Source organism: Alexandromys fortis, unplaced genomic scaffold (genome assembly GCF_014885135.2).
Source record: "Alexandromys fortis isolate MF-2015 unplaced genomic scaffold, M_Fortis_MF-2015_v1.1 scaffold_18, whole genome shotgun sequence".
Taxonomy (NCBI): domain Eukaryota; kingdom Metazoa; phylum Chordata; class Mammalia; order Rodentia; family Cricetidae; genus Alexandromys; species Alexandromys fortis.
Window position 1 is genome coordinate 7,384,639 of NW_026067897.1, and position 27,810 is coordinate 7,412,448.

The following is a 27,810-nucleotide window of genomic DNA, read 5'->3' on the forward strand; positions in this document are numbered from 1 at the left end:
TTGGAGAATTGAGGAAGTTTGCTAGAGAGGGATGGGAAGAGAGAAGAGGGATTTCCAGGTTTGGTGGATAGGGGAAATATAGAGAGAGGGTCAGCCATTCGACTCTCTGCTGTTCCTAAAATTTATCAGGTCTTTATCTCAATTTCTGACTAATGAGTTTTTATTATATTCAAACAATTTAGGTATCATTTCACACAAATACCTCAAGGATCAAGAAAAAAATACTTTCTCAGTAAACAAACACCCACTTACAGTTTTTCTTGGGTTCTATAAGCCTATTTTTGGTAGTATTAGTTTTAGTGTTAGTATTATTTTGAAACAGTGTTTCACTATATAGCCCCAGATGGCTTCAAACTCACAATAAACTCAGAATATCCTGGAACTCCTGATCCTGCCTCAATGTCAAATCTTCTGGGATTATGGGCATATTGCACCCTGTGCTTTGCTACCACCTTTACAATTTAGTTCCTTTACTCAGCTAGTTGAAAAGGGTTTCTATTTCTTGTAACCATTTAGGTCTGTCCTAAAATAAAATCCTGAGTCTTTGGAGAAAAAAAAAAATCACTAGCGGAAGCTAGGAAGACAGTTCAGCCAGTAAAGTTCCTGCCAAACAAGTATGAGACCTCGTATGGTGCCAAGTGTCTGTAATATAATGCTGAGGCAAGGGCAGGGAAAAGTAGACAGCAGAGATGGAGGATCCCTGGAACTCGCTGGCCAACCAGCCTAGTCAATAAACAAAAACACACTCTCCCAAGAAAATCTTAAGTGAAGAGAGATGAAGACATCGCACTAACTTCAGACTTCAACATGCATGTGCACATGTACCTACACAGGAATAAATGCACACATCCAGGAAAAGAAGCCACTAGTAGAGCTGGAGATGGGTAGATGGATGGACGGATGAACCAAGATGAAAAGATACAATGGATAAAATGATGGTTAACAAACCACCTTAATATAAGGAAGCTTATACAAACCATCTAGATACAAAAAACAAAAACAGAAACAAAACAAAACATGGAAACAAAAGAAAATACAACACAGGCTAGGAATGCTAAAGACAAGCCATAGCAGATTACTAAAAAGTACCATTTGGCCATAAATAAGCAAAGTAAGCAGAAATGTCCTGGGGCAGGGGAGCTGGTGAAAGAAATTCATGTATTAAGACACATAGAGGGCAAAATAACTTGTTTTTAAATCTGTATTATTTGGATACTAGGCAGCAGGGTCAAATCAGGGTTGGTTTTTAAAACAAATACGAGGTAACTACAGAAACATTCAAGGAAACAAAACACAGTGATGATGGGCTATTACCATTTCTTATGCAATGCACAGCCACATATTCTGAATGAGAAAGGCACCCACTCATGTCTACTTTGAATACTTGGCACTCAGTTGGTGGAATTCTTTGAGAAGGATTAGGATTAGAAGGATTGTTTGAAGAGGTGTTTGAAGGGGCAGTGCTCGCGAGCTCTCTGTAAGGTCTCAGCTGTTTTTGCTACCATACCTTTTCTGTCATCATGAACTTTAACACTGAGATAGTAAGCCCAATTAAACACTTTCTTTTCTAAGTTGCCTTGGTCATGGTGTTTTGTAACAGTAACAGAAAAATGTCTAATCTAATGTCTTCATTCCCATGTTATAAAGGCACTAAGACTCAGAAAATTTGCACAGTAATAGGGTCCCTGACCCTAGCTTTGGACAGACCTACTCTGCCCTGACTGTACTCTGTACTTTCTCTTTAAATAAAGGACTATGTAGCACTCAGCAGCAACTCTACAAACCAAGAGATTAGCAGACCCACAGCAGACAATTTAATAAGGAGCTTAGAAGAACCAAAAGAATCTGCACAACACAGGGGAGAGTGCAGACGCTGGAGTCAGAAAAACCCAGGTTTAAAATCAAGCTTAAGCCGGGCGGTGGTGGTGCATGCCTTTAATCCCAGCACTCGGGAGGCAGAGGCAGGTGGATCTCTGTGAGTTCGAGGCCAGCCTGGTCTACAAGAGCTAGTTCCAGGACAGAAACCAAAAGCTACGGAGAAACCCTGTCTCGAAAAATCAAAAAAANGTGTGCTATGGCAGCTTCCCATTCTCCAACTACAGAAGAGTCTCTCTATAGATGTTATTTCTCAGTGTGCTATGGCAGCTTCCCATTCTCCAACTACAGAAGAGTCTCTCTATAGATGTTATTTCTCAGACACAATGAGTTACCACACAAAGATACTGCCTTAGACAACAGTTACAGCAGCTGGACATGGTGTTAAATGCTTCTAAACCCAGCGGTTGGGAGGCTGAAGAAGGGGGACTGCTGCAAGCTCAAGACCAGCCTTGACTACAGAGTGAGACCTAGGAAAAACCAACCAACCAAGAAAAACAAAACTAAAGTCAAGACCTAGGGAAGAAAAGGTTATTTTTGTTATCCAGTTGAACCCAACCTAATTACATGCATCTTTAACAGTGGGGACTCCTAGATTAACCTGAGATGAGAAGACACAAGAAGATTTAGAAAGATAGGACACAGCCCAGGCATGGAGGCATACACCTTCAATTCCAGCACTGGGGAGGCTGAGGCAGGTGAATCTCTGTGAGTTTTAGGCCACCCTGGTCTACAAGATGAGTTCCAGGACAGTCAGGTTTGTTACACAGAGAAACCTTGTCTTGGAAAAACAAAACAAAAGACGGGACACAAGAAAAATGTGCACAACTGTCTGTTACTATCTTTTAAGAGAAAGAAGAATCAGTGCCCCCCCCCCCGTGTTTGTGTGTGTGTGGTTGTTATGCATATATGGATATGTAAAGTCGGGAAAAGCCCTCAGATGACATCTCGCAAAGAGACAGGAATAGGAGCCCCATAGCTACAGCTATTGGAACTAAGCCAACAACCTGAATGAGCAAGGACTCTCCAGAACAAAACCAAGCCTTGCCAAAGGTTTGACTTTTGCCAACACAGACACGTCATACATCTTAACTGTAGAATGCTAAGATAAATTTGTCTTCTTTGAGCTGCTAATTTCTTGTAGCTTATTACAGTAACAACAGAAAATTAATATATCCTATATCCTTCATTTATATAAAACTCAATTTCTGTGCCCTTTACTATTTCTGCAAATGAAAAATGATTTGGTAAATGCCATGCTGCCTGCCCAGCAAAACCTACACATCACATTCATCATTCACGACAGTACTGACTGTGCCAGGCACCATCCTGCTCCTGCCTTCAAGAAGTTGGCTGCAATAAGACAGCCATCAATATTCACTTCCTCTCTCTCTTCCAACTTGGTCCAGACAGTCACCTGAAGATGAGAATATTTAAGATAACTGGGAGAAACCTAAGTTTTTTGCTTTGTTTTTCAAGACAGGGTTTCTCTGTAGCTTCGGAGCCTGTCCTGGAACTCTCTCTGCAGACCAGGGCTGGCATCAAATTCATAGAGATTCACCTGCCTCTGCCTCCTGAGTGCTGGGTTTAAAGGTGTGTGCTACCACCGGTGAAACCTAAGCTTTATCAAAGCTATAAAAAGCAAAACTGAGTAATCTTGCATGGTGGTACACCCTTTAATCCTAGCACCTGGGAAGCAGATGCAGGTGATCTCTGTGAATTTGAGGTTAGCCTGGTTATAGACCAAGTCCCAAGTCAGACAGACCATATAGTTATCTTTCATTTCTCAAAGAAGAACCAAAGGGAAAACTGAGGTAGAAAAGGGATGCCAAATGAAACAAAGCCAGGTCACTAGATATCACAATATAATAGACAGTCCGAGTTCTACCATGTACTAAACATAATTCCTTCTAAGCAACATAGTTTGCTTTTCTTTATATGTAAAACAGAAACCTAGCAAATTTGTTGAAGGATTAAAAGATAACAGACTCAATGGAACAAACCAGCATTCAGAGATAAGAGGATCTGAAGTTGAGGCCAATTTATGAAACAAAATGGAGACCATAACTATACACAAAACCTCCAGGTGGTGCCAAGTGGTTCACAAGGATCATTTCAACATCATCCTTCCCCACACCAAGAAACAGAGACCTGCCTGGGCTATGTGAAATCTATCTATAAAACAAACAACAACAAACCCAAAACAAATCCCCACCCAAGAAAAAATCAAAACAAGGACTAAGGACTAGATGAGCCTGTAATCCCAGCACTGAGTAGAAGAATTATTTGAGGCCAGCTTGGGCTATGTAGTGAGATCCTACCTCAATAAATAAATAAGCAATAAAATAAAATAAAAAAAATTTCCCAAACCAAGGGCTAAGGGTAAACCACACGACACTGATATTACATAGAAACTATAAATAGCGTGAAGAATTTTTTTATGGCATCACCAACTAGAAAGTGCTAGAAAACTAATGTGATAGATAAGTCCACATAAACCTAGTCTTGGTATTCCTTAAGGAACACTCAAAAAACAAAACAAAACAAAAAACCCAAACCAGAAAGTCTATCAGCAAGAAAAGAAAAACCAATTCAGAAAATCTATTACAAAGGACCGCTGCTGACCAGGATTGGTATATTAAAGTACTACTGCTGCTAACAAAAACTTTTAAGAATAAAAAGCCATTATGGAACCAGCAAAACATCCTCAGAAGAGAAGACCCAAGTAAGGGGTCTGAGTAAGAAACGGGTGCAGGAGCTAACAGGGAGTGACTATCTGGCTGTGGCAACACAAGGAACACAACATCTTTTTGGCAAACATCTTTTACTTACAAACAAAGACCAACAGCTAAAATGTAGTCTCTTTTAAAGCTTGTAAATAAGCAAAGTGATAAAATCAAATGGGAAGGTTTAACAGAAAATTTAGAAGTCAGCGATGAAATGAGGAGGCTCCATGTCTTCTGCAGTAAAGGACAGGGCCTCCAAGACTGAGGATGAGCAGAGACAAGAGACGGCACAAGCTTTGTGCATGGCAGTATAGTAGCAACCCATGAGGTTTGTTCAAGGACTGACTATTGCTAACTGAAAACTTTCCCCAAACACTCAGTGCCATGAAATCACCAACTACAACAAAACTGATAGGCATCTGGAAATTTGGTGGGAGCACACACACAGGGCGGAGAACACCTGGGCCCTAATAGTACAATGTTAAAACTTATAGTATAAACAAATAAAACATTACAATACTGAAATTTAGAGGATAGCTGGACATGGTGATACATGCCTATAATTTCAGCACTCAAGAGACTGAAGCAGGGGGACTCCCCACAAGCTTGAGGCCAAAATAGGCCACACAGTACCAGGCCAGCCAAGATCCTGTCTCAAAAACAGCAACAAAACCAGAAAGTGCAGAAAACCTCATTTCACCAATACCAACTTTCCTAATACAAGCTGAATTCCCTCCTCTCTAAAAATAACTGTTAACCATAGGGTTTAGGATTTTCTGCATATATGCACATATACGATCCATCCTAAAGTACAGAGCCACAGAGAACACCTTTTCTACCCTCAAGAAGTACATAAGCAAACGCAGATGCCTATACAAATACCTATAAAAATCAGTCCGGAGTTAACATCGGAAAAAAAAATGATACAAATTGAGAAATATAATCCAGAAAATAAGTAGTCAGTACTAACTGGAGAACGCTGACATATATGAGGTCAAGATATGCTGACTCTGCAAGCATTTGGAAGACCTGGGCAAAGCTTTTAATAAAAGACTAACAAAATTTCATAGGGAAAGACTGTGGCAGAAGACAGGTCAAGCCAGAGGGAGGAGGAGGGACCAAGGCAATCTTCAAAAACTAGCCTTTGGGCATCACAGGCAAGAGAAGGAGATGCAGTAGCAAAGAATGCCAGAAGAGCAGGCAGGTACTTTAGAGTTCACTGAGGATCAAGCTAAAAAGGCAAAGAAATGAATGAGCAGGGGTTTGCCTCCTGACACAGGTATTTCAGGAAATTAAGCTCATGCTAAGCTGTACTAGGTGAAGTGGAGTGTGGGCAAAGTGCAGCTCTACATGTCAAGGATCAAGTGCCTGAGCTAGGTCAGAACAGAATGCAGAGAGAAGAGTGCCTTCCCTTCAAGCACAGAACTGTTGTGGCATGGGGACAAACATCACGAGAACAGAGCACCAGCTCGCTCACATCTGTAGCCCCATTATTTCCTGCATATTGCTTTATTAATCCACAGGAGAGCCGTAGTAAAACAAACAAACAAACAAACAACAGCAACAAAAAAAAAAGACACCGTGCAAATTCTAAACCTAATTTTCACTACTGCTGAGACAACCAAGTAATCAGTCATTTCTATTCCTGGCTACGATATCTCCAATTTTATTTTTTTATATCTCAGTGGTCTTAGATTCCTCCCTTTCCAAACAGTTTACAAAATATGGCTTTACCCAGTACCTTGCATAGAAAACGATCAGGTTTCTGTACACTTACACACACACAAGAACCTTGCAGGAAAACTGTATTCACAGCAGGAAGATTTTATTTTAGGCAGCAATCAACACACTTCCAGTTACTTCTAGAACCTACTGCATTACAGGGCCACCTCAAGTTGCTTCTACATCGCCGAAGTTGTGCAAAGGGTCCAGGGTTGTGCAACTGTCACCACTGAAATCAGACTCTGGTGTATTAATAGTTTTAATACCTGAACAAGCTTTAGGCTTATTATTAGATTCGAAGTATGGCCCAAATCGCAGGTATTCGAAGTATTTCATAAAGGCTTGTTAATCTGTTTGAGAAATGTATTAGGATGATATCTTTAACTGAAAATTGATTTTTTTTTGCTTCAAATGCACACGAGGTCACCTGAAAATCAGCAACTATGACTTGACACAACTGGAAAAATACGTCCTCAATCAGCACGTCACGGTATGCTCACGCCCTGAGCACTGACCCGCCTTGCATTACTATCAAATCCAATAACCCCAGCTTACACGTGGCAAAAGTCGCCAGGGCTCTACAATGCTTTAATGACCCCGAAAGGAACAGCCCTGCCATCAAGTCATGTGATCTGACTTATTCGTACTTGGAAGTTGAGGATTTTTTTTTTTTAATTCTTTTTTAAAATAATCTCTCCGTAACAGGCTGTCCCACTTCAGGGTGCGCCTTGCGCAGGCCTAGGCGGAAGCGTGCAGGTCGGGGAGGTGGGACCGGGGACAAAAATCCGGACCGGGCCCATCACGATCGGATTCGCTCGGCTTCCCTCTCCCTCCTCGGGCTGCGGAGACAGTCCAGGCCCGGGTCCCGAACAGGACCGCCCTGCTGTCACCCTCTCCGGGAGCCGCAAACGGCTGTCCTGGGCCCGGCTGCAGGGCCGAGCTGGGAAGGCCCTGGCCAGGCCGCGGCCGCTCACAGCGCCCACGTCATCAGCGCCAGCACTGCGGAAATGGAGCGGCGGCCAGGGGACCGAGGGAGGAAGGGAGGAAGGGAGGCGCCGCGCCGTGCCGCTCCGCGCCGCCCGACCCGCGCCCGCCGCGCCACCGCCGCCGTTTGCCCCGCCTGCCCGCCTCGGCCCGCCACGGCCCGCCGGCGGCCTCACCTGTGTCGCCGATGATGATGTACTTGAAGAGATAGGCGTACGCCATGGCCGCGGCCGCTCCGTGCCAGGCTCACGGCTCCTCCTCCCGCTGTGCGCCTCCTCCGCGCCCTCACCGGCGCCGCTCGGCCGCGAACCCGGGCCCCGCCCGCCGTCGGCCGCCGTCAGAGCCAGCAGCAAGGACCCGAGGGGCAAGAGGGACGAACTGACAGCGCCGAGCGCAGATCGCAGCGGCCCAGCCCTTCGGAACAATAACAGCCGCGGCGCCTCCGCCCCGCCTCCGCGCCGACCCGGAAGTGCTGCCGCCGCCGGCGCCGCCGGAGGAGAGGGGAGGATCCGGGGCCGCGCCCGCCGCTCGGAGCCCCGCCAACCACGGAGCCCCGCCCACCCGCAGCCCCGCCCCCCAGCCGGGAGGTCTCGGGGAGACCGGAGCCTGCTGGGGTTCCGCCGCCGTCGTGTTCCGCGTGACGGGAGGCGGAGAGGGCGTACGGTGCGGGGCAACTCAGTCGGGCGGAAGTAATCCTGGTACGTCCCTGTCCCGGAATACTGTGCTGTTCGGCTGCTCCTACACCTATGTAAAAACCAAAGCAAATCTGTATGAATCTTCAAGTAGATGTCCGTGTGCACATACAGCAGACCATGATGCTAAGCGCTGTGTAGTGTGTACTTATATGGCTTAATCACGTTCTATGTATGAAACACTCAAGTATGTGCAATATGAAAAGAAACACCTTTCTATGATGGAATTGGGGGAAAGTCTTAATTTTCACTGGTTGTGTGTGTGTGTGTGTGTGTGTGTGTGTGTGTACAGTTTTGAAGGTTTTTTGTTTTGTTTTGTTTTGCCTTTGAATGTATTCTGTGTATATTGTCAGTAGTAGCAACTAGAGACAGACCCATTTCTTAAAACGCCCAAGCTTGGAAGAAGGTAGAGGACAGAGTTAAAGTATCTGAATAGTTTTTTAGAGAGATCATGTCTGAACCAGATATGAGTAAAAGTGCATCAAAAGAAAAAGGTTACTACAAGCCAGCCATACATTTATAATCTGCACTTGGGATAGAGGCAGGAGGAGCAGGAGTTCTACATCATTCTTTACTACATGGGGGGGAGTGTCTAGCATGAGACCCTGTCTCAGAAACGTGTATCCCTCAAATAGCTGAGCAGATAAAGTACTTGCCATGCAAGGCTTACTGCCTGAGTTCCTTCCCTGGAAACCACAGTGGAGGGAGAAAACCGCCGACACGTGCGCGCGTGCGCAGTGCGCACGCACACTCACGCATAAAGAATAAGCAGAATATACAAAATTCATAACGGGGAATTTAAAGTTGTATAAAGAAGCTAATTTAATGCTCAATCCCTCTTCGCTGGAGGAGGGATGAGTGGGGTTTAGTGGCCTGCTTTCTGCTGATATTTTCTCCCTTCGGGAATCTGTCATTCTGTGATTACGGTCGATGCCATCGTGCTAGAATGGTTGTAGTTGGTTACTATAGCATTTGCACGGCTGCCAAGCAGGGACTCACTAGGTTTTGCGGCAATATTTGGAGGTGGTTTGTCCAAGTTTCAGGGACAGGACAGAATTTGACACGCAAAGTTACTGAAGTTGAAACTCCTAGAGAATGTTTATAGAAGCCTAGCCTCCTTTGGAATCAGGAATAGTCCCCTGGAGGAGATAGCTCATCAAAGAAGTCTGTGCCAGGCCACACAGGGCCTTGTATGTCAAGGTATATACATATAGAGCTGTATACAGGAGAAACAAGGGAAATTATGAGGGGAAAGAATTAGGTGTGTAGAAGAAAAAAACACAGAAATATATACATAGTTTACAGGAAAATTTTTGTTAGATTGTTGTGTACATCTATGACTGTGGCGTGTGTATACGATGGCACGGCCAGTAGGTCCGCTTGCAACTCTCTGGAATGGGTTTCTCCCAAAACATGTGGGTCCCAGGTACCAGCCTCAGACCGCCAGTCCCAGAGGCAGGTGTCTATCTGCTGAGCCCTCTCCCCAGTCCAAGCACTTGGTTTTCAAATCTTCCTCCAAGCCTCAGTTCACTTCTCTGGAAAACATGAGTGATAGGCACTTTGAAATATCAATATATGGGCTGGAGATATGGCTTCCTGCACACGCGTGAGGACTTGAGTTTGGACCCCCAGTACGGGAGGTAGACACAGACTGATCTTGCTGAGCGGAAATCCAGCTGAATTAACAAGCTCCAGATTCACTCAAAGACCCTGCCTCAAAACACCAGCTAAAGAGCCATCGAGGAGGACACCCAGTCTTGGTCTCTGGCTCCTGAGTCATGGATGCACATGCACTGTAAAAATTTTAAAGGTTTATGCTATTTGTGTGTGTGTGTGTGTGTGAGAGAGAGAGAGAGAGAGAGAGAGAGAGAGAGAGAGAGAATATATATCATGTGTTAGGTGGTGCCCGAGAAGCTGCAGTTGCAGAAGGTTATGAGCTGTCTGAAGTGGGGCATGGAAATCAAATTCAGGTCCTCTGGAAAAGCAGCAAGCTCTCCTGTTAAGCTATCTCTCCAGCCCCAATTATTTTTATTATTTTACTAAAAGTATGAAATTCTTAAGCGCTGCATTCTCTCTAAAAGCTACTTTAAAGAAACAAAGGTCTAATTACTATGTGAGTTCATGTTTAAAGTCAGTTTGGAAGATGGGCGTGGTGGCACACATCTGTAATCCTGCTCATGGAAGTCTGAGGGAGGAGCTTGGGTTGGAGAACAGCCTCAGTTACATAGCAAGACCCTGTCTCAAAAGGAGGAGGCATTCTTCCTTCTGTGTCTTTTTTCCACCATTTATAATGTTTTGTTTTATTTTCTCCAAACATATACATTGCTTAAATCTTCTTGTTAGTGGAGATACAAATGCATGTCAAATAAACGCCATTTAAAATGTTTTATTGGCCTATATAAAAATCAAATGTATTTTTCAATAAGTCTTCCCCAGACTAAGTGGTAGTAGACTTCCTGGGATTTCCCATCAAATCTGATTTTCAGCTACTTTTGTAGAAAATCTCGGAAGCCCAGTGCCTGGAGTTGGTTCACTTGCTCTCTCATATCCTGAGCACACCTTATTCTCTTGGGCCTGTGAAGAAACTTGCAGTTTTGACTCAATGGTTTTATTCAATACTGAATTGTTAGATGGATGAAAGGGTTTCCTGAACTGAGTTTAGTAATTAATGCAAATTATTTATTTATTATTTATTTGCTAGTCTAGGGCTGGAACGCAGGGCCTTGTGCATTCCAGGCAAATGCTAGAACACTGAGCAGGCTGTAGTTGGGCCAAATACTTCCGCGATAGTCCTGAATGGAGTATAACAAAAGTTTATTTATTTGGGGATAAACTCACAATCAGGGTAGCAATCCACAGTCCTCTGTGTGTCCTGGGAACTGGAACCGAATCCTGCAGAAAAAGGGCCACACACACTTTTTGTCTGTACTTATAATACATGAGACCACACCCAAAATGGGCCAGTATCTTAAAGGTTTTTGGGTGAAGGGGTTCCTCCAACACTAGGTCCAAATCCTGGCCATATCAATTCAAAAATCATTTTATAGTTTCATTTTTTAAGGTCTTGAGGGGAGGCCATCCCCTATTATGAAAGAAAGCCACTTCAGAGATCTTAGCGAGTTTGAATTACCTTCAAGTTCTGGCTATGGGCTCCAATCTGGATCTTTAGTTTTGCCGACTATAAAGCTCCCACTTTCGTTAATTCCTGACACCATGACTTAGCCACATTCTGGAGCCCATCTGTGCCTCAGTTTCTTAACCTGAAAAATAGGAGAACTGATATAAACATCACAAGGCCTATAATGTCCAAGGCCTATAATGTCCAAGGCCTACAAGGCCTCTCAGCACATATGCCAGATGTTTGACATTCCTCTATGTTGACTTTTAACATCAATTATCGGCGGACAAACTTTCTGCCAGCTTAACAGATGAACGCTCATTTATAAAGTTCAACGACTAGGGAGGGTGAGCTAGCACAGTGGGTAAAGGGGCTTGCGGCCAAGCCTGACCACCTTAATCAGTCACCCAGATTCACTTAGCGGAAGGAGAAAACTAATTCCAGTATCTTATCTTCTGACTTCCACACATGCGCTGTGGTCCCTGCATGTGCACACATGTATGCACGCACACACAATGAAATAAATGAAATAAAAACCAAACGTCATGTTGTCAGTTACAGAATTCCTTGAAGCCCCGAGCAGGGAAGCAGCGGTTCAGAGTTGCACCGGAGAGGTAGGTGTGGTGGCCAAGCCTATAATTTTGTCACTTAGCATGCTGGGGCCGGAGCAAGGAGAGTTCAAGGGTGGTAATCTGAGCTACATAGCAAGACATTTCTCAAAATAAATAATGGGCAGAAAAACTATTTTTATGTTTAAAGAGATACTTTCTCTTTAAAAAAAATCAAAAGGGGGGCAAAAGGGAGGTGGGGAGAGAACGGAAGGAGAGAAGGAAGGGGAAACTGGTTGGCATATAAAATAAATTTAAAAAAGGAAATCAGAAGGCTTATTTTATGTATGGGTGTTTTGTCTGCTTGCATGCATGTGCATCCCATGTGTGCCTTGTCTCAGAAAAGGGCATTGGATGGATACCCTGGAACTGGAGTTAGGATGGATGGTTGGGGATTACCATGTGGGTGTTGAGAATGGATCCTGCGAGAGTAATACATGCCCTTGACTACTAAGCCACATCTTCAGCACCAGGTTTTCTATTTTATTTATTTATTTATTAATTAAAGATTTCTGTCTCTTCCCCACCGCCGCCTCCCCTTTCCCTCCCCCTCCCCCAGCCAAGTTCCCCTCCCTCGTCAGCCCAAAAAGCAATCAGGGTTCTCTGCCCGGTGGGAAGTCCAAGGACCACCCACCTCCATCCAGGTCTAGTAAGGTGAGCATCCACGAAACTGCCTAGGCTCCCACGAAACCAATAGGTCCAGTAGAATCAAAAACCCGTTGCCATTGTTCTTGAGGTCTCAGTAGTCCTCCTTGTCCGCTATGTTCAGCGAGACCAGTTTTGACCCAGGCTTTTTCAGACCCAGGCCAGCTGGCCTTGGTGAGTTCCTGATAGAACATCCCCATTGTCTCAGTGTATGGGTGCACCCCTCGCGGTCCTGAGTTCCTTGCTTGTGCTCTCTCTCCTTCTGCTCCTGATTTGGACCTTGAGATTTCAGACCGGTGCTCCAATGTGGGTCTCTGTCTCTGTCTCCTTTCATCGCCTGATGAAGTTTAATATTCAGGAGGATGCCTATATGATTTTCTTTGGGTTTTCCTTCTTATTTAGCTTCTCTAAGAACCCTAATTATAGGTTCAATGTCCTTTATTTATGGCTAGAAACCAAATATGAGTGAGAACATCCCATGTTCCTCTTTTTGGGTCTGGCTTACCTCACTCAGGATGGTGTTTTCTATTTCCATCCATTTGCCTGCAAACTTCAAGAAGTCCTTGTTTTTTACTGCTGAGTAGTACTCTAATATGTATATATTCCATACTTTCTTCATCCATTCTTCAATTGAAGGGCATCTAGGTTGTTTCCAGGTTCTGGCTATTACAAACAATGCTGCTATAAACATAGTAGAGCATATACTTTTGTTGTGTGATAAGGCCTCTCTTGGGTATATTCCCAAGAGTGGTATTGCTGGGTCCATGGGTAGGTTGATCCCGAATTTCCTGAGAAACCTCCACACTGCTTTCCAAAGTGGTTGCACAAGTTTGCATTCCCACCAGCAATGGATGAGTGTACCCTTTTCTTCACAACCTCTCCAGCAAAGGCTATCATTGGTGTTTTTGATTTTCGCCATTCTGACAGGTGTAAGATGGTATCTTAAAGTTGTCTTGATTTGCATTTCCCTGATCGCTAAGGAAATTGAGCATGACCTTAGGTGTCTTTTGGCCATTTGAACTTCTTCTGTTGAGAGATCTCTGTTCAACTCAGTGCCCCATTTTATAATTGGGTTGATTAGCCTTTTACGGTCTAGTTTCTTGAGTTCTTTATATATTTTGGAGATCAGACCTTTGTCAGTTGTGGGGTTGGTGAAGATCTTCTCCCAGTCAGTGGGTTGCCTTTCTGTCTTCAGGTTTTCTATTTTTTAATTAGGCAGTGGGGTTTGGAGTGTAGATTAATGGTAGAGCATATGGTAAGCATTCTAAAGGCTCTGGGTTCAAATTACCAGGAAGGAAACATTAAACAATGCTTTATTTGCTTTATTTCATGTTCCCTTTCTTCTTTGCTTTTTCTCTTTTCCTTTCTCTATCCTCCGCCCCTTTCCCCCCACCCCCACCAGTCCTTTTCCTGTAGCCCAGACTGGCCTTGATTGAATTCCTGATCCTCTTGCTTCTATTTCCTTAGAGCTAGGATTATTGTTTTCTTTGTAACAACAGCCCTGACCGCTTTATCAAAACAACTGAGGCCAAAGCAAAACATGAGGGATCCAATACAGATCATATTGAAGTCACCAAAATATTCCAGACACAAATTTATATCATTCAGCTATTTCTCCTCCCTTTTGCTTTGGGGGAGTGGTCTGATTAGATCAGGTAAAGAGTGATGTGTGTGGCAAGTCAGTGCCCTCTCGGAGTCCCCCACACATTCGAGGACAGAGCGGAGAAGCCTGTCTGATTGGAAGTCTAAATTCAGCCAGCTGTGCTCTCAATGAGGTGAAAGGCTGGGGTTTACTTTAAAGCCCCCCCCCCCAAATTTCCCATCTGATACCATTTACATGTCTTCCCATTTTAATTACTCCTGAAAATTCATCTCCCTAAATAAAGTGTACATGTGTCCTATGTGGTCATTTAACTTCAGGTCGCATTCATTTCCAGTCCCTGTTCTGGCACTCTGTGGGACTGCAGGGTTGGGAACTGTGCGTCGCCGAATATTTCTGATAGTCCTTGTGGCGTTTCCTTACTGTGGTTAGCCTGGTCCCAGGAGGCCTATATACACCTGTAGGCATTGCCGGCTCCAAGGATTCTGTAGCTATTACTGGAGCAGGAGCGCTTGTGCAGGAGCTGTTTTATTCCAGGGACCCGAAGATTTTTCTACTCCCTGCCACCTCCATCTTCCCATTCTTATCTCTTTTCATTATCACCCTCTTCCTTTTCACTTATTTGCATTGCCCGAACTCTTAGTCTGCTGTGCTCGGCCTCTTTTTGCTCAAATTCTTTCCACTCATCTTCATCCTTCCTTGCGGCCTTGTTGTCTGGTCAACCTGTCCTCTGGGTTCCACCTTCGCCAGACCTGGCACCGGAGATGGAGCGCTGCTCGCCGCCAGACTTGCCCGCTCCTTCTCTTTCTTGCCTGGGCAAAGGCTTCGTCCAGGCTCTGCTCCTCAGTCCCCTCCGTGTCCGTGCATGCCCAGATGAGGGGGGCCGCCTATGGACGTGGCGCTCGCGGTTTGGATCTCTGGGTCAAGGCCGGCTATAGGCGCAGGCTGCCGGTTACGGAGTCCTAATTTTTATTTTTTTAAAAAATTTACTGAAAGAGTTACTTATATGGGGCTGGAGAGACGACTCAGAGGTTAAGAGCACTGTCTGCTATTACAGAGGTCCTGAGTTAAATTTCCAGCAATCACATGGCAACTCACAACCATCTATATAATGGGATCTGCAGGCATACATGCAGACAGAATAATCATATACATAAGATATATAAATCTTTTTTAAATTACGTAAGTGACTCTGATGACTTCCATGTTCTTCCACAGGTTAAACTTCAGTTTGGGCTATTGAAAGGTGGAATTAACCCCCATCCTATCCACGCTGTCCCTGGAGTCTGATTAGACAGAACCGATTGTTAAAGGGAAAAATTCTAACCTGTTAGTTAAAAGATACTGTTTGGCTTTATTTTTGATTCCAGAATCAGATAACATGTTATCCCATAAAATGTAGTAAATTTTCTACAGAGGAAGCAGGAAGGATGGTTTTCCAGAGCTTGATCCTGGCATGGTGGTCCATGCCTGTAATCCTAGCCATGGTGGGGTAAAGGCTGGAGAATCAGAGTTCAAAGCCATCCTTGGCTACAAAACAAACAAGGAAAAACAGTAGCCTACCCCCACCAAAGTCAAGCGATCATTTTAGCTATTTCCTTACAGGGATTAATATAACAAAGCAATAGAAAAGCAACTGGCTACTAACTATGTCGGATTATTTTTTTGTATCGGGATTAAAGTAGTGAGAATGTCTTTATCGCCCGGTGGAAACTGGGCTGTCTGGGAGATTTGGCTGCTCTCCCTCGCTAATCTATCTATCTACCTATCTATCTATCTATCTATCTATCTATCTATCTATCTATCTATCTATCTATCTATCTATCTATCTATCTATCTATCTATCTATCGGAGCAACCAGCGCTCTTAACTCCTGAGCCATCGAAGATGTAGTTTTTGAAAGAGGCAGTGGGTAAAACATTAGCTGGCGCCCCTTTATCCAAAGAGAGTCTGGAGTGTTTGATCGGAAGCATCGCCTCAGCTCCCTGGCACCCCTTTATACAAAGAATCTGGATTGTTTATTTGGGGGGCTTCACCCCAGCCCCCTGGCATTCATCTTGAAATGTTGGGTGGAAAGTTCCATTTTAAAGCTCCCTCACCTGAAAGTTGCCTCAGTCCAAATTCCACCTCTGAGAAACCCTTCAAACGGTGACTCCCCTCCCCAGGGAGGGTCAAGACCGCTCCCACAGGGACTGCCCCCTAGAGACTGAACGTGTGGTTTCCTGGTTTTCCATGGTCTTTTGGTTCTCTGTTTCCCTCTCTGTGTTTTCGGGGGGGGGGGGGCACCCGGGAGTGTTGCCATCCATTAAACCTGGGTGTCTTCTAATTTGGTTGCATTTGGTCGGATTGGAATTGTTTGCGCTGGCAGAGAGGTTTGTTTGCTAAGAAAAATACTTAACAAGTAGACACTGTGTCGATCAAAACGTGGCAAGGTTTATCATCTAGAGATAACTACATGATAAGGTAAGCACTTCCAGGAATTTCATTAGGAACTCAGGGGCAGCTATGGTTTGTAACCGTGTGAAGGGAGTTACATGGAGTTACACTGTAGTCACAGTGGTTACTATACCATTGTGTATGAGTGTGAGTGTGTGTGTGTGAATGTATGTATGTGTGTGTGTGGTGGAGTGGTAGGGCCATTTAAGCAAGTACGTGTAGCTGTCCCTTTGTGGGATGGTCTCCAGAAGCAGTTGTATGAGCACATGAGAGAAAGGTTTAAGTAGAAATCTCTGCTTTCTGTCCCTGTGAGGCTGGTGGCTCAAATGAGCATGTCTCTAGGCAGAAGGACTTAGGGTTTAAGTGCCCACCCCCTTTTTGAGATGGTCTCAGTGCAGGCTGACTTTGAGCTAGCTCTATAGCATAGGATGACTTTAAGCTGGACCTTCCTCCTTGTGCCATGCCTGCTTTTCTGTGGTACTGGGGACCAAGCCCAGGGACTGTGCAGGCCTGACAAGTGACTTACCAATTGAGCTTCAGGCTCAGGCCAGGCTTTAGGGCCATAAAAGCGAGGAGTCAGGTAAGGTATTTGCCTTGTTAACAATCGAAAGCCCAGCACTGGGAAGTTACTATTTACTTTCTTTGCTTCAATAATTTGGTAAATTGCTGGGTCATTCACCTGAAAAAGCTCAAGGATGACTGTTTGCTGCAGGCTTCACAGCTGTCTTCTTGAGAGGCTGAGCCTGCTTCTAGCATGCACTTCTCGTCCAGACTGGTGATGGCCTCGCTGAGAAATTGTGTGTTTAAATACCACACACCACCCTCCAGGGCCGAGTAGCTGTTTCTTTCGGGTTCACTCTATCCAGAGTGCTCAACGTTGTGCACAGGACTCCCCAGAAGACTTTTCCTTACATCTCATTGGTCCAGATGTCTCTCTTATCATGGACCATTCCTTGCAGCAGAGCAATTCCTTTTGACAGTTAGTTTACCCACCACCAGGTAAACCGCTGAATTCATCTTTGGCAGAAAGCACAACTCACCCTGGGGCGAAGGCATTGTTTGGTTGGAAGCAAAACACTGGAGTGCAGGAACGAGTGGGTCCCCGTCTGGGGGTTGGGGAAATGAGTTCAGCGGAGTTCAGGGATGATAAATATTTCAAGGCGCATGGGATGATCGTGCAGAGGGAAGAACTGAGCAGCTTCAAATGTCAGTTGAACCCGTTGCTAAGAAACACCCTGTAGGCAAGAGACCCACTCTAGAAGGTAGCCCACTAACTGCCTGGAAGAGTCTAAACTAATGTCTAGAGAGAACAGAAGCATGCAGGGAAGGCAGCCAGCATCACCCACTGCAGAGATTACAGATTTTGGAAGACAGCATCCTGGAGTTTTAATCTTGGCTTTGCCATTTTGAGCTGTGTGATCTTGGGGAAGTTAATACACCTTGAAGGCCTTGCTTTCTGGAGTAATAAACACGAATACTACACCTACTCATGAGATTACCAAGAGGATCAATGGATAAGAGACTCTAGAAGACCCGGGTCTGTAGAAGAGGCTGAGGGAATGTTGCTTTGTTTCTTCCCGCTCTCATGAAGATTCCTTTAGGCTGAGTTGTTTTATACAATGCAGAGCGATCAATATCTTGCCATTTGCAACAAATTTTTTTTTGAGGCACTAAAATCTTCTAATGAGGGCATGAGCCATCCTTCAAACCATTAGATTAGGAACATTACAGATGGTCTGAGCACAACGAGTTCATGGCACAGATGGCTCATAACAGCAAGTCTATATTAGCAAGCAAAACCAGAAATAACAGTTTTAGCTTTGGGCTTTCATCCTGCTATTACTATACAAAATAAACGTGTATGTACATGTGCTTATATGTTTGCCTTTCTATGTGTTCCATATAAGCTACATGACTTTTCTTTAAGGTATCATCTTTCCTTCTGACACAGGCATTTGCTCTCCTGGCCTGAATTGAGCTCACATTCCATCAGATTCCACGCAAAGTCTTGATTCCTTGTAGGAAGACTTCTTACGCCACCAGACAAGCAGCCTCTCTCAGGCTCCTTAGGTTTCTGTTCTCACGGTCTTGCATTTGTGTGGTTCATTGTTGTTTTATACTAATAGGTTTTCTGTAACAGAATAATAGGTTTCTCCACTGAGGCAGAAAGGCAGATCAAGCCAAAATGAAAAAGTAAAAGATCGGGTTTATTTGAGCAAGTCCTCCAGCCTCAGAAATTGGGGTTGAAGAAGTCATGCACCCGAACTAAAACAGGGACGTTATATAGCCTACAGGTAAGAAGTGACGATGATATGTGGCTACCACAAGCTGGATTTGTGTCAAAGTGTGGTCAAAACCTGACAGCTTTAGGTAGGGTCTTAGGCTACTGGCAATTTCAAGGGAAGATCTGCCACAGCCACCAAGAATATGGAACTAGGGCCAGGCACACACCTTTAACGCCTTTAATCCAACACTTGGGAGGCAGAGGCGGGAGGATCTCTGTGAGTTCAAGGCCAGCTTGTTCTACAGAATGAGTTCCAGGACAGCCAGGATTTTGAAACCCTGTCCCAAAGAGAGAGAGAGAGAGAGAGAGAGAGAGAGAGAGAGAGAGAGAGAGAGGAATGAGGCTTTCCGGATCAAGCAGGAGTGAACTAGAGGCTCCAGCTGACCATATACCACTCCAAATATAATTTCCTATGATTCTTGTGGTTGGTCTTTTTGTGTTGGCTGGTGTGCTGAAATAGTTAGGTTATAAGACTGGTAGATGGTGCTGAGTGCCTGCTAGGAGCTCTATGGCCATTGCTGTTGGGTTGTTTTTCACATGGACTTACATGTGGTTGTTGGGCTTCTAAGAAGAAGCTAAGATTACCGAATACGAAGTAAGCCAGACATAGGGAAATCTTCCAAAATTAAATTCTTGGAGAAGGAGATTATACTACTATAGAAAGGATGCTGTATATAATGGCCACACCCTGGATTTATGCCACACAGAAGTTTTGAATACTTGAGACAGAATTTGAGAAATAGGAAAGAAAATTGAGTTATTTACTAAATTTATACAGGGCCCAAAGGAAGCTTTTATGGATTTCTTACAACGATTGACATCAGCAGTCAACAGAATGATGCCAAATTCAGAAGCCAGATGAATACTAATTGAATCTCTGGCTTTTGAAAATGCTAATTCTCTATGCAAGAGCATAAATAGGCTGATAAAGGTGAGGTCAGCCTCTTAGGAGGGATGGATTTGAGATACAGTTAATATTGAATCTCATGACCATGATGATGCAAGGGTAGGAGAGGTGATTTCCAGAGGTTTGAGGAAAAATCGAAATGTCAGATGTTAAAATTGTAGCAAACAAGGTCACCTTAAAAGGGATTGTAGACAGGGCGTTCCTAGAAACAATGTTTTTCTAAGAATAATCCATTCAGAATGCCCCTCCCTTCTGGATTATGCAGAAGGTGTGGCAAAGGGAGACACTGAACTAAGGAATACACGTCAATGAGGAATATTCAAGGTGATGCTTTGCAGTCAGAAAATTCCATGAGGGGCCTCTTTCAGGCTCCTATGCCAAATCTGTTCAGTCATTTTCTGCCATTATACTGGAACAATCTTCCCAAAGCAATTAAAGAACCTAATGCCTATTGTAAGAAACCATACTGCTCTGGGTAATAGACTAGCTATAGAAGAGAGAACAAAAAATTCAGGAAAAACAATAAAGCAAGTATTTTGACAAACTTCAACAAATGAACAAAGACCAAAATTAAAAATGCGAATAAATGACAATGTCATTGAGGGTCTGGTAGACACAGGTGTGGATGTAACAATTTAATTAGAATCTTGGCACCCAAATTGGCCTCTTCAAGGTATAAATGTTCAATTTCTAGGGATTGGAACTTTATCTCAGGTAAAGCAGAGTGTGAGATGGGTTGAATGTAGAGGGACAGAAGGGCAAAGAGGAATATTAAAACCATATGTTGCTAACATAGCAGTGAATTTGTGGGGCCATGATTTGTTACAGCGATGGAATACTCAGATTAACATTCCCCCAATCTTAGAAACAAACCATAAACTGACATATGTTTCTGGGAAAAATATTACAAAATTGTATAAAGAACAGTCACTGACCACTCAGGTTATATAAGAATGGGGCACAACAGTGATTGATATTTCAAAGGCACAAACAACCCTACCTTTAAAATGGTTGAAAGACAATAGAGAAATTGCAGGCTTTAGAACAGCTGGTGCAGGAGCAATTACATACACAACATATAGAAGAATCAACCAACTCTTCAAATTCTCCTGTATTTGTTGTTACAAAGAAATCTGGGAGCTGGAGAATGGTAACAGTCAGTGGGCCGTCTACAGTCTGGAGTTCTTCTGCCTTCTCTATTACCAAAAGGGTGGCCTCTTATAGTTATTGATTTAAAAGATTGTTTCTTCACTATACCTTTACAAGAAGAGTAGAGAGAATATTAATATATTAAATAAATGGAAAGAGATGATAAAGACCCCCAGAAATAGCTTGTATAAATGAAGCATGAATAATAAGAGTTCATAGACAGATATTGGGGTTCAACCTGAAGATCAGAAAAGCAAAGCAGCCAGACACTGGCTCTTTTACATCTTCCTCAAACTGAATGGTGATCATGCCTCCATGAATCCTCAGAATGAAACTGAGTTGAGACCTAGCTCCTCCCATCATATATCCCTCTCTAGCATGCACCGCTGCTGCCTGACCTCTGTGGTTAACTAGTGTGGCTGTTTTACTCTCTGACCTTCAGTCAAGCTCTATTGATTAAAATACAAATGAAATATTACTACACATAATTCTTTATTAACCTTGAATTTTCTACTTGCTAATGAGAAAGGAACAACAGCTGCAGAGAGACATTGGATAGTAGAAAAAAGTACAAAATTAAATCAGCCAATATTCTGTAATGATATACTGACCTCAGAATGGTCACCAGGACATGTGTTACTTAAGGAAAGAGTTTTGCTTTTGTTTCCACAGGAGAAGAAAAACTATGGATACCATCAAAATTGATGAAGATTCAATTTGAACAAGAGACACCTCTTAATTAAAAGAAATTATATTTCGTTAAGCACCATGGCCATTTAATCTAAACTAACCTATAAAACTAACAAATGCTTTTCATTTGATCAGGTATAACTTTCCAAAAGAGAATCTCCCCAAAATTAAGGTCAGGGAAAGGTTTTGTTTTCGTCTTTTCAGGAGAATAAAGGTATCCAGCTAAGAAATCTGAAGACCATTGAACAAGACCACGAGACATCTAAAGAAAAAGGATAAGTCAGTCAGAAAAAAAAATGTCTCAAGAAAAGTAGTAAATTGGCCTATTTCTATATCACATTTCCAATGGAGTAAAATTTCATAAATCTTCCCAAACGTTTGTTTCTGTTGTTCCCTACAGACATGATGCAAATGGTCTTTTGTATCCCCAGTCCGATTAAAGATTAAAGCTGACTTTGGGGTTGGAGTGTGGCTCTCTCCTTCTCTAAACCCAAGCATGTGTATTAAAGTCAAATCTAAAATCTCCGTCTCATGTCAGAAGAGTCATCTGATATGGGACAGGAGAAAAACAAATATTTAAGCACAACTTTATTGACACTCATCTCATAATCCTTTGGTTTCATATTGACTAACAGCTTTTCATAAGGTATAAATTTTATAAGATTAACATATATTTATATTAAACTTTTTGTCAAGTTATTAATTGTCATAGAGAGTTTTAACTAATATCAGAAAAAGGTTTCATCTGCCTTCCTGTACATGATGTTGTAGTTGAGTCTCTGTCAGTTTTTTGAAGTGAACTATGAGCACGTCTACCAGTGACTTTTGAAGTCTCCATTAGGAGGATGGGACCCCAGAGCAAAGATTCCTTCAGAACAATTTCAGTCTCACAGACTACTCTAGTCCTGCACTTTTCTATTATGCAGAAACTGGACAACGAATGATACAGTACCTCTCCCACAACTAGACAGTTAACCCAGATTTTCTTTTCAGGGTCCCCCAAAGATACCTTTGTCCCAAGACAGCAGCAAATAACAACGCCCACATTCCCAAGAGGTGTAATGGGCAGTTTTTGGTCATTCAATGAGTTATGGATATTTGTCATTGTTTAGGGTAGTTGGTTACAAATGGTTATTGGTCGTGGCCAGGAGGAAAGTTGAACAAAGTAAATTAGACACAAGGTTCTTGTTTTGAAATGAAAAAAGGGAGATATAGATATGATAGAATAAAAGGTTAGATTATTGACATATTTTTAAAGAACAACTGCTAGTTTTAAATGTTTTATATTGGATTGTTCTTTCATATATGATATACAAGCTTTGTATATTGAGACTAATTTTGTTAGATCATAGTTTATATATATTTCTAGACTTGTTCAAGGTATTGTAACTATAAAACTCATTTGACAGTGTAATGCAAATTTCTAGTCCTTGTTGCCAACTATTTAGGATAATAAGGAAATGTAGGTTAGTAGTAAATTGCCTTTTATAATTGAATTTGCAGTCACATTAGGTATGTTTTCAAAGTTTAAGAAAAAGGATATATTTTAGATAGACAGGTCATCTTCATACATTTCAGAGATCTACAGAATATAGACTGTAAATGTTTTAATAACAGGTTCTTTTCTATGATAATGAGACATGTCTGCTCCTGGTAACACCAATCTACTTCAGAGAAGATAATGGGCATTGAAGAAACACCACATGGAGTTTACTTTCTTTGTGGCAAAAGTAAGCTACTGGGCAAGAAAATGTCCTTGCCTCAAATGCTGACAGTATGCTACCCTACTTGGACAAGCAGAACACAAAAGAAAGTGACTGCCAAACACCGTCAAGACAAGGCAGAACAGCAGAATATCCTGCCTCACAGAAAAGTCTGTTTGATATGCTAGACCTAAAAGGCCAAAGATGGAGATGCCCCAACATTGCAGAGAAACTTTGGGTGACTGTCCAGACAGTTAGCTGTTTCTGTCATTTCTCTCAATTTTTTGAAGTCACTTGCTTGTAATTCCTGCTAACTCAGTTAATATTGATTGCTTCTTGAGTCTCTGAGGGAGTAAAAGACTAGATAGTTATAGTTTTCCTTGTTTATCATACACAGAAAACAAGTTATGATAGAAAGTAAATTAGATCCAAGACTTTGGACTCACCAAGATAGCATAGATATGAAGTATTTTCTCTGAATTTGTCAAATGCAAATGGTCTAGATATTGTTGATGTTCTTATTGCCTATATATTGTATATAGTTATTGTGCTTATTGTTTATAGTTTTTCTTACATTAATTATAGCCTTTTTATTTTAGACAAAAAGGGAAAATGTAGTGATATTTCATTTGTATTTTAATAAACAATATGTGCCTGAAGACCCCAATGCAAAACAGCCAGACTAGTCAGCCATACAGGCCAGGCAATGGTGGCACACACCTTTAAATCCAGCAACCACAATAGTTAGCCATAGAAGCTGGGTGGTCATAGTATACGCTTTTAATCCCAGCACCAGAGAGGAATATAAAGCAGGATGAGACAGGAACTTGCCCTTATTAAGTTGCCCTTATAACTCCCTAGTCTGGGAGTTGCATTGATCCAAACTTCAACTCCCAGCCTGCCAAGTGCTAATCCCTCCTTGGGGGAGGGTCAGGACCACTCCCATAGGGTATTTAGGTGGCCACCCAGAGAAGGAACATGTGATCTCTGGGATATGCGTGGGCTCCTCTCCCCGCTATGCTTTCTCCATACACCCGAGAGTGCTGCATTTATTAAATGCGGGTGTCTTAATTTGGTCTAATCTAGTCTAATTGGAGTTATTTGTGTCGGTGGAATGGCTTTTCTTAAGATTAAACCAAACAGCCCTCTCTTTCAGTCTGAAGATATCATAGAGGTAAGAACTCTCTAGTCACTTGACTGCTTTGCTTTTCTGATCTTCAGCTTGAACCCCAGTATCTGCCTCTGGGTTTTTAATATTCATACTTCAGTTATTAGCAGTAGTTGGCCTTGAATTCTTCTGGCTCAGTCTCCCTATAGGTTTGCAATCACACATTTCATGTAGCTATGTGCATCCTGTTCTTTAAAATATAATATTACTGCAAATAACTTGCTGTAGCAAAGGATACGATCTAAGGAGGTAATGGAGTCTTTGGATTTTCACAGTCCTTAAGAAGTGAGGCTATCCTGGGGACCTGACTGTTGGATGTGAGGACTGTCTTATAGAGGACTTTGTCTTTAACCTGTAGAGTCTCTACCAAGTCTGCACTGCCAATGTCAGAAATGAATCATACACTCACCTGACATTCTCCAGTTGGAGTTGAAATGAGATGTAGTATAATTAGTTCTCTAAACATTAGCTGTTTATATTGCTTGAAAATAAATTTCTCAGATGACTGTGGTGGTTGGAGCTGCCTAGCTGGAGATGCTCAGGTCCCCAAAACTATGACCTCATGTGTGGATTAAAGAGCCCTTCTGTTAGGGAGAGCTTTTAGGGTGGGTTCACTGTCTTTTGTTCAGGGAGAAGAGCTTGCTCTTGTTGCCTCTTCACCTTCTGCCCTGTGAGGACACAGCAGTAAGATACCAGGCACAGTCACTTTGATCTTGGGCTTTTGAGAAATGCATTTCTGATTTTTGCCATTTACTCATTTTGTGATATGCAGCCAGCTATAGTTATACAAAACGGGGTGAGACAGATGGGCCCTTCTTTTCCTTCTTCTTACACGCCTCGTGCATTTGCCTGTCATTACTCATCTGCAATGAAGATCATCACCGCTCTCATGACTTCAGCCACCAGAGTGAAGCTGGAGATCGTCTGACTCACATAGCCGTGGACCTGTTACAACACATATGGGAGGTGACCAGACAGGCTCTGTGCTTCTTTCAGGCTCCCACTCACCCATACCCAGAGCTGTAAATTTTGTAGTAAAGTTGATTGGTTCTTCTTTGTGTTGCTGTTTTGGGAGTCTCCTGTTTCCACTGTAAATGGATTTTTCTTTGGGCTGCCAGCTCACACACACACACACACACACACACACACACACACACACACACACAAAGACACGGAGACTTATATTAATACTTAAAGCTTGGCCTTAGCATAGGATTGTTCCTAACTAGCTCTTATAGCTTAAAACAACCCATTTCTATTAATTTGCTTTCTGTCTTGTGGTTTTATTACCTCATTTCCGTACTGCCCATCCTACTTGCTCTGCCTCTCCTGGTGTCTCCACCTTCTCCTTCCCAGCATCCTCTCTGCCAAGAAATCCTGCCTAGTTATGTCATTCAGCTTTTTATTAAACAAATCAGAGCAGCACATCTCTACATGTACAGAAAGATTATTCCACAACATTCCACAACTAATATCAACATCATGGTATGAAAAAGGATCCGAAAATTATGGGAAAGCAGATTGGCTATATGAGCAAGGCACACAAAGACAACCGTTTACAACATTGGCAGTCAGTAGTTTCTAGGTCATTCAGCTATATGAAACACAGTTCTTTACCATAATTGCATTTTTATAATTAAAAATGAACATCTTTGGTCTGATCAGACCGTCTCTTATAGTGTATACTGACATGACATTGAAAATATAAACACATTAATAGCTGTCCTTGTAGACTGAAAAACAGACATAGATCAAAAAGACTGTTGGCATAAAGTAGAAAAAAAATACAGTATGAACACTGTTGAAATGAATTTTACCTATATTATATTACACCTGAGTTAGGTGTGGTTAGGAAGACTTACATTTTAGGAATGATTGTGGTTTCTTTTCTGTAATTAGCTTGTATCTGGAGCTTATCTAGCAATCAGCCCATTGTTTAGTGTCTAAGTTCATGGGTATACCTTGATTTGGCTCTCACAGTCTGATGCTGAGGGCAGTGAGGTTCTACACTCAGTGACTGGAGATGTAAAGAACCCTAAGGAGTTAAAGTTAGCCCCAGGGAGAGTTGCGGCAGTGCGCTGGGTATGTCAATGAGATCCAGGCAGAGTGGTAGAACACTGGAAGGAAAGGGATGGGTGGGAGGATATTCCAGAGGGCCAGGAAGGAGCAGAGGCTTGGAGCAGGGGTGTCCAGGAAGTGTTGCAATGAATAAGCCCTGAACTAACACATGGGCATGTGCCAAGGAAAAACTGAGCAAAAGAGTGGGCGGGATTACCAGACTTCCAGAGCATCTGCTTGGTGGAAAGGGGGCTCTGTGTGCACAGCCCAGTCCTGCTCCCTGTAGTTCCCAAGGAGTGCTGTGTCAGACCCTGCCTCTTCCTAAAGGAAAAGGTTCCAAAACCACAACCCCCTGCCTTGCTCTTGGTCTATCCTCTTCCTTAGCTTTTAAAGAAGCTGAGCCCCACAGAATACGATAGAAGCTGTCTCTATCTCTCTAAATGTCTGTTTTTCCATTTTCTCTACCTCCTACCTCTTTCCACCCACCCCATTCTACCCCATTCCCCACCTAACTCTCCAAGTGTCACTTTTATTTCAAATGATCAGTATTCCTTATAGACTAAGAGCACATAATATCCCAATTCCTTGTCACCCAGTTCAGTGATGTCAGTGACCTCATGGCAGGCAACATTCTTTTGGAATAAAAAACATGACCATGCTTTATTTAGAAGAACCTTTTTGTTTGTTTGTTAGACTTGTCTATTTATTTTGTGTTTTGTCTGCATGTATGCCTGTGCACCACAGGCATGCAGGCTACCCGCAGAAGTCAGAAGAAGGCATCAGATCCCATAGAATTGGAGTTCCTGATGACTGTGAACCACCATATGGATGCTGGGAACTGAACCTGGTCCTCTGCAAGAGCAGCAAGTTCTTTTACATGAAGAGCTATGTCTACAGCTCCTACTCAGAAGATTCTTAATTAAGTGTAAATATGCAATTTCTTTGTGCCGGTAGGCTCATTCTGGAATGCTAACTTGTCATGTTGGAGGCGGTGGAAATATACAGCATATGACAATGGATAATTCAGATGTCAACCCACCAGAGGAGTGACTCTGATGGAGGTTAATCCTGTCTAGGCAAGGCCTGCAGGACCATCAACTCTGGAATCTGTTGTTTGCTTTTGCTAAAGCAGCTTGGTATCTCCACAATACTTGCATTCGAGTGTGTAATCTCATATGATGTGAATATGTAATCTCAAGATTACAGCTCAGTCTTATAAGCACATATGTCTGTGGGAGGTCAAGAAGATGACTTTTCTTTTACTTATAATATATATATATGTATATATATAATCATAATTATACAATAGGTCATGCTTCATAACTAGATCTATTTGTCCCATGAGGACTGTAGACACTTAAAAGCTTGATATTGTTCAAACTAACTGCACACAATTAACTCACTTTTACCTCAGAGGAAGTTCAAACTAGACTAAAGGCTTTTAA

At 42.8% G+C, this 27,810-nt stretch overlaps 1 protein-coding gene and 1 long non-coding RNA gene across 3 annotated transcripts in view; one reads left to right on the forward strand and one right to left on the reverse strand.

Moving 5' to 3' along the window:
- The window catches only part of Rab2a (RAB2A, member RAS oncogene family), a 67,060-nt gene extending 59,313 nt beyond the window's left edge, over positions 1–7,747 (reverse strand). Inside the window, exon 1 of the mRNA XM_050164970.1 lies at positions 7,484–7,747. Coding sequence (XP_050020927.1) covers positions 7,484–7,529 — 46 coding nt within the window. The 5' untranslated portion in view covers positions 7,530–7,747. The remainder of the gene's footprint in view (positions 1–7,483) is intronic.
- A 147-nt stretch (positions 7,748–7,894) lies between these two features.
- LOC126515367 (uncharacterized) lies at positions 7,895–27,576 on the forward strand. Of its 2 annotated transcripts, XR_007595832.1 has the most exons (3): positions 7,895–8,005; positions 11,673–11,731; positions 27,110–27,576. It is a non-coding gene; the product is annotated as an uncharacterized lncRNA (long non-coding RNA). The 2 variants fall into 2 exon arrangements; XR_007595828.1 differs by lacking the exon at positions 27,110–27,576 and having other exon boundaries at positions 11,673–11,732.
- Positions 27,577–27,810: the final 234 nt, after the last annotated feature.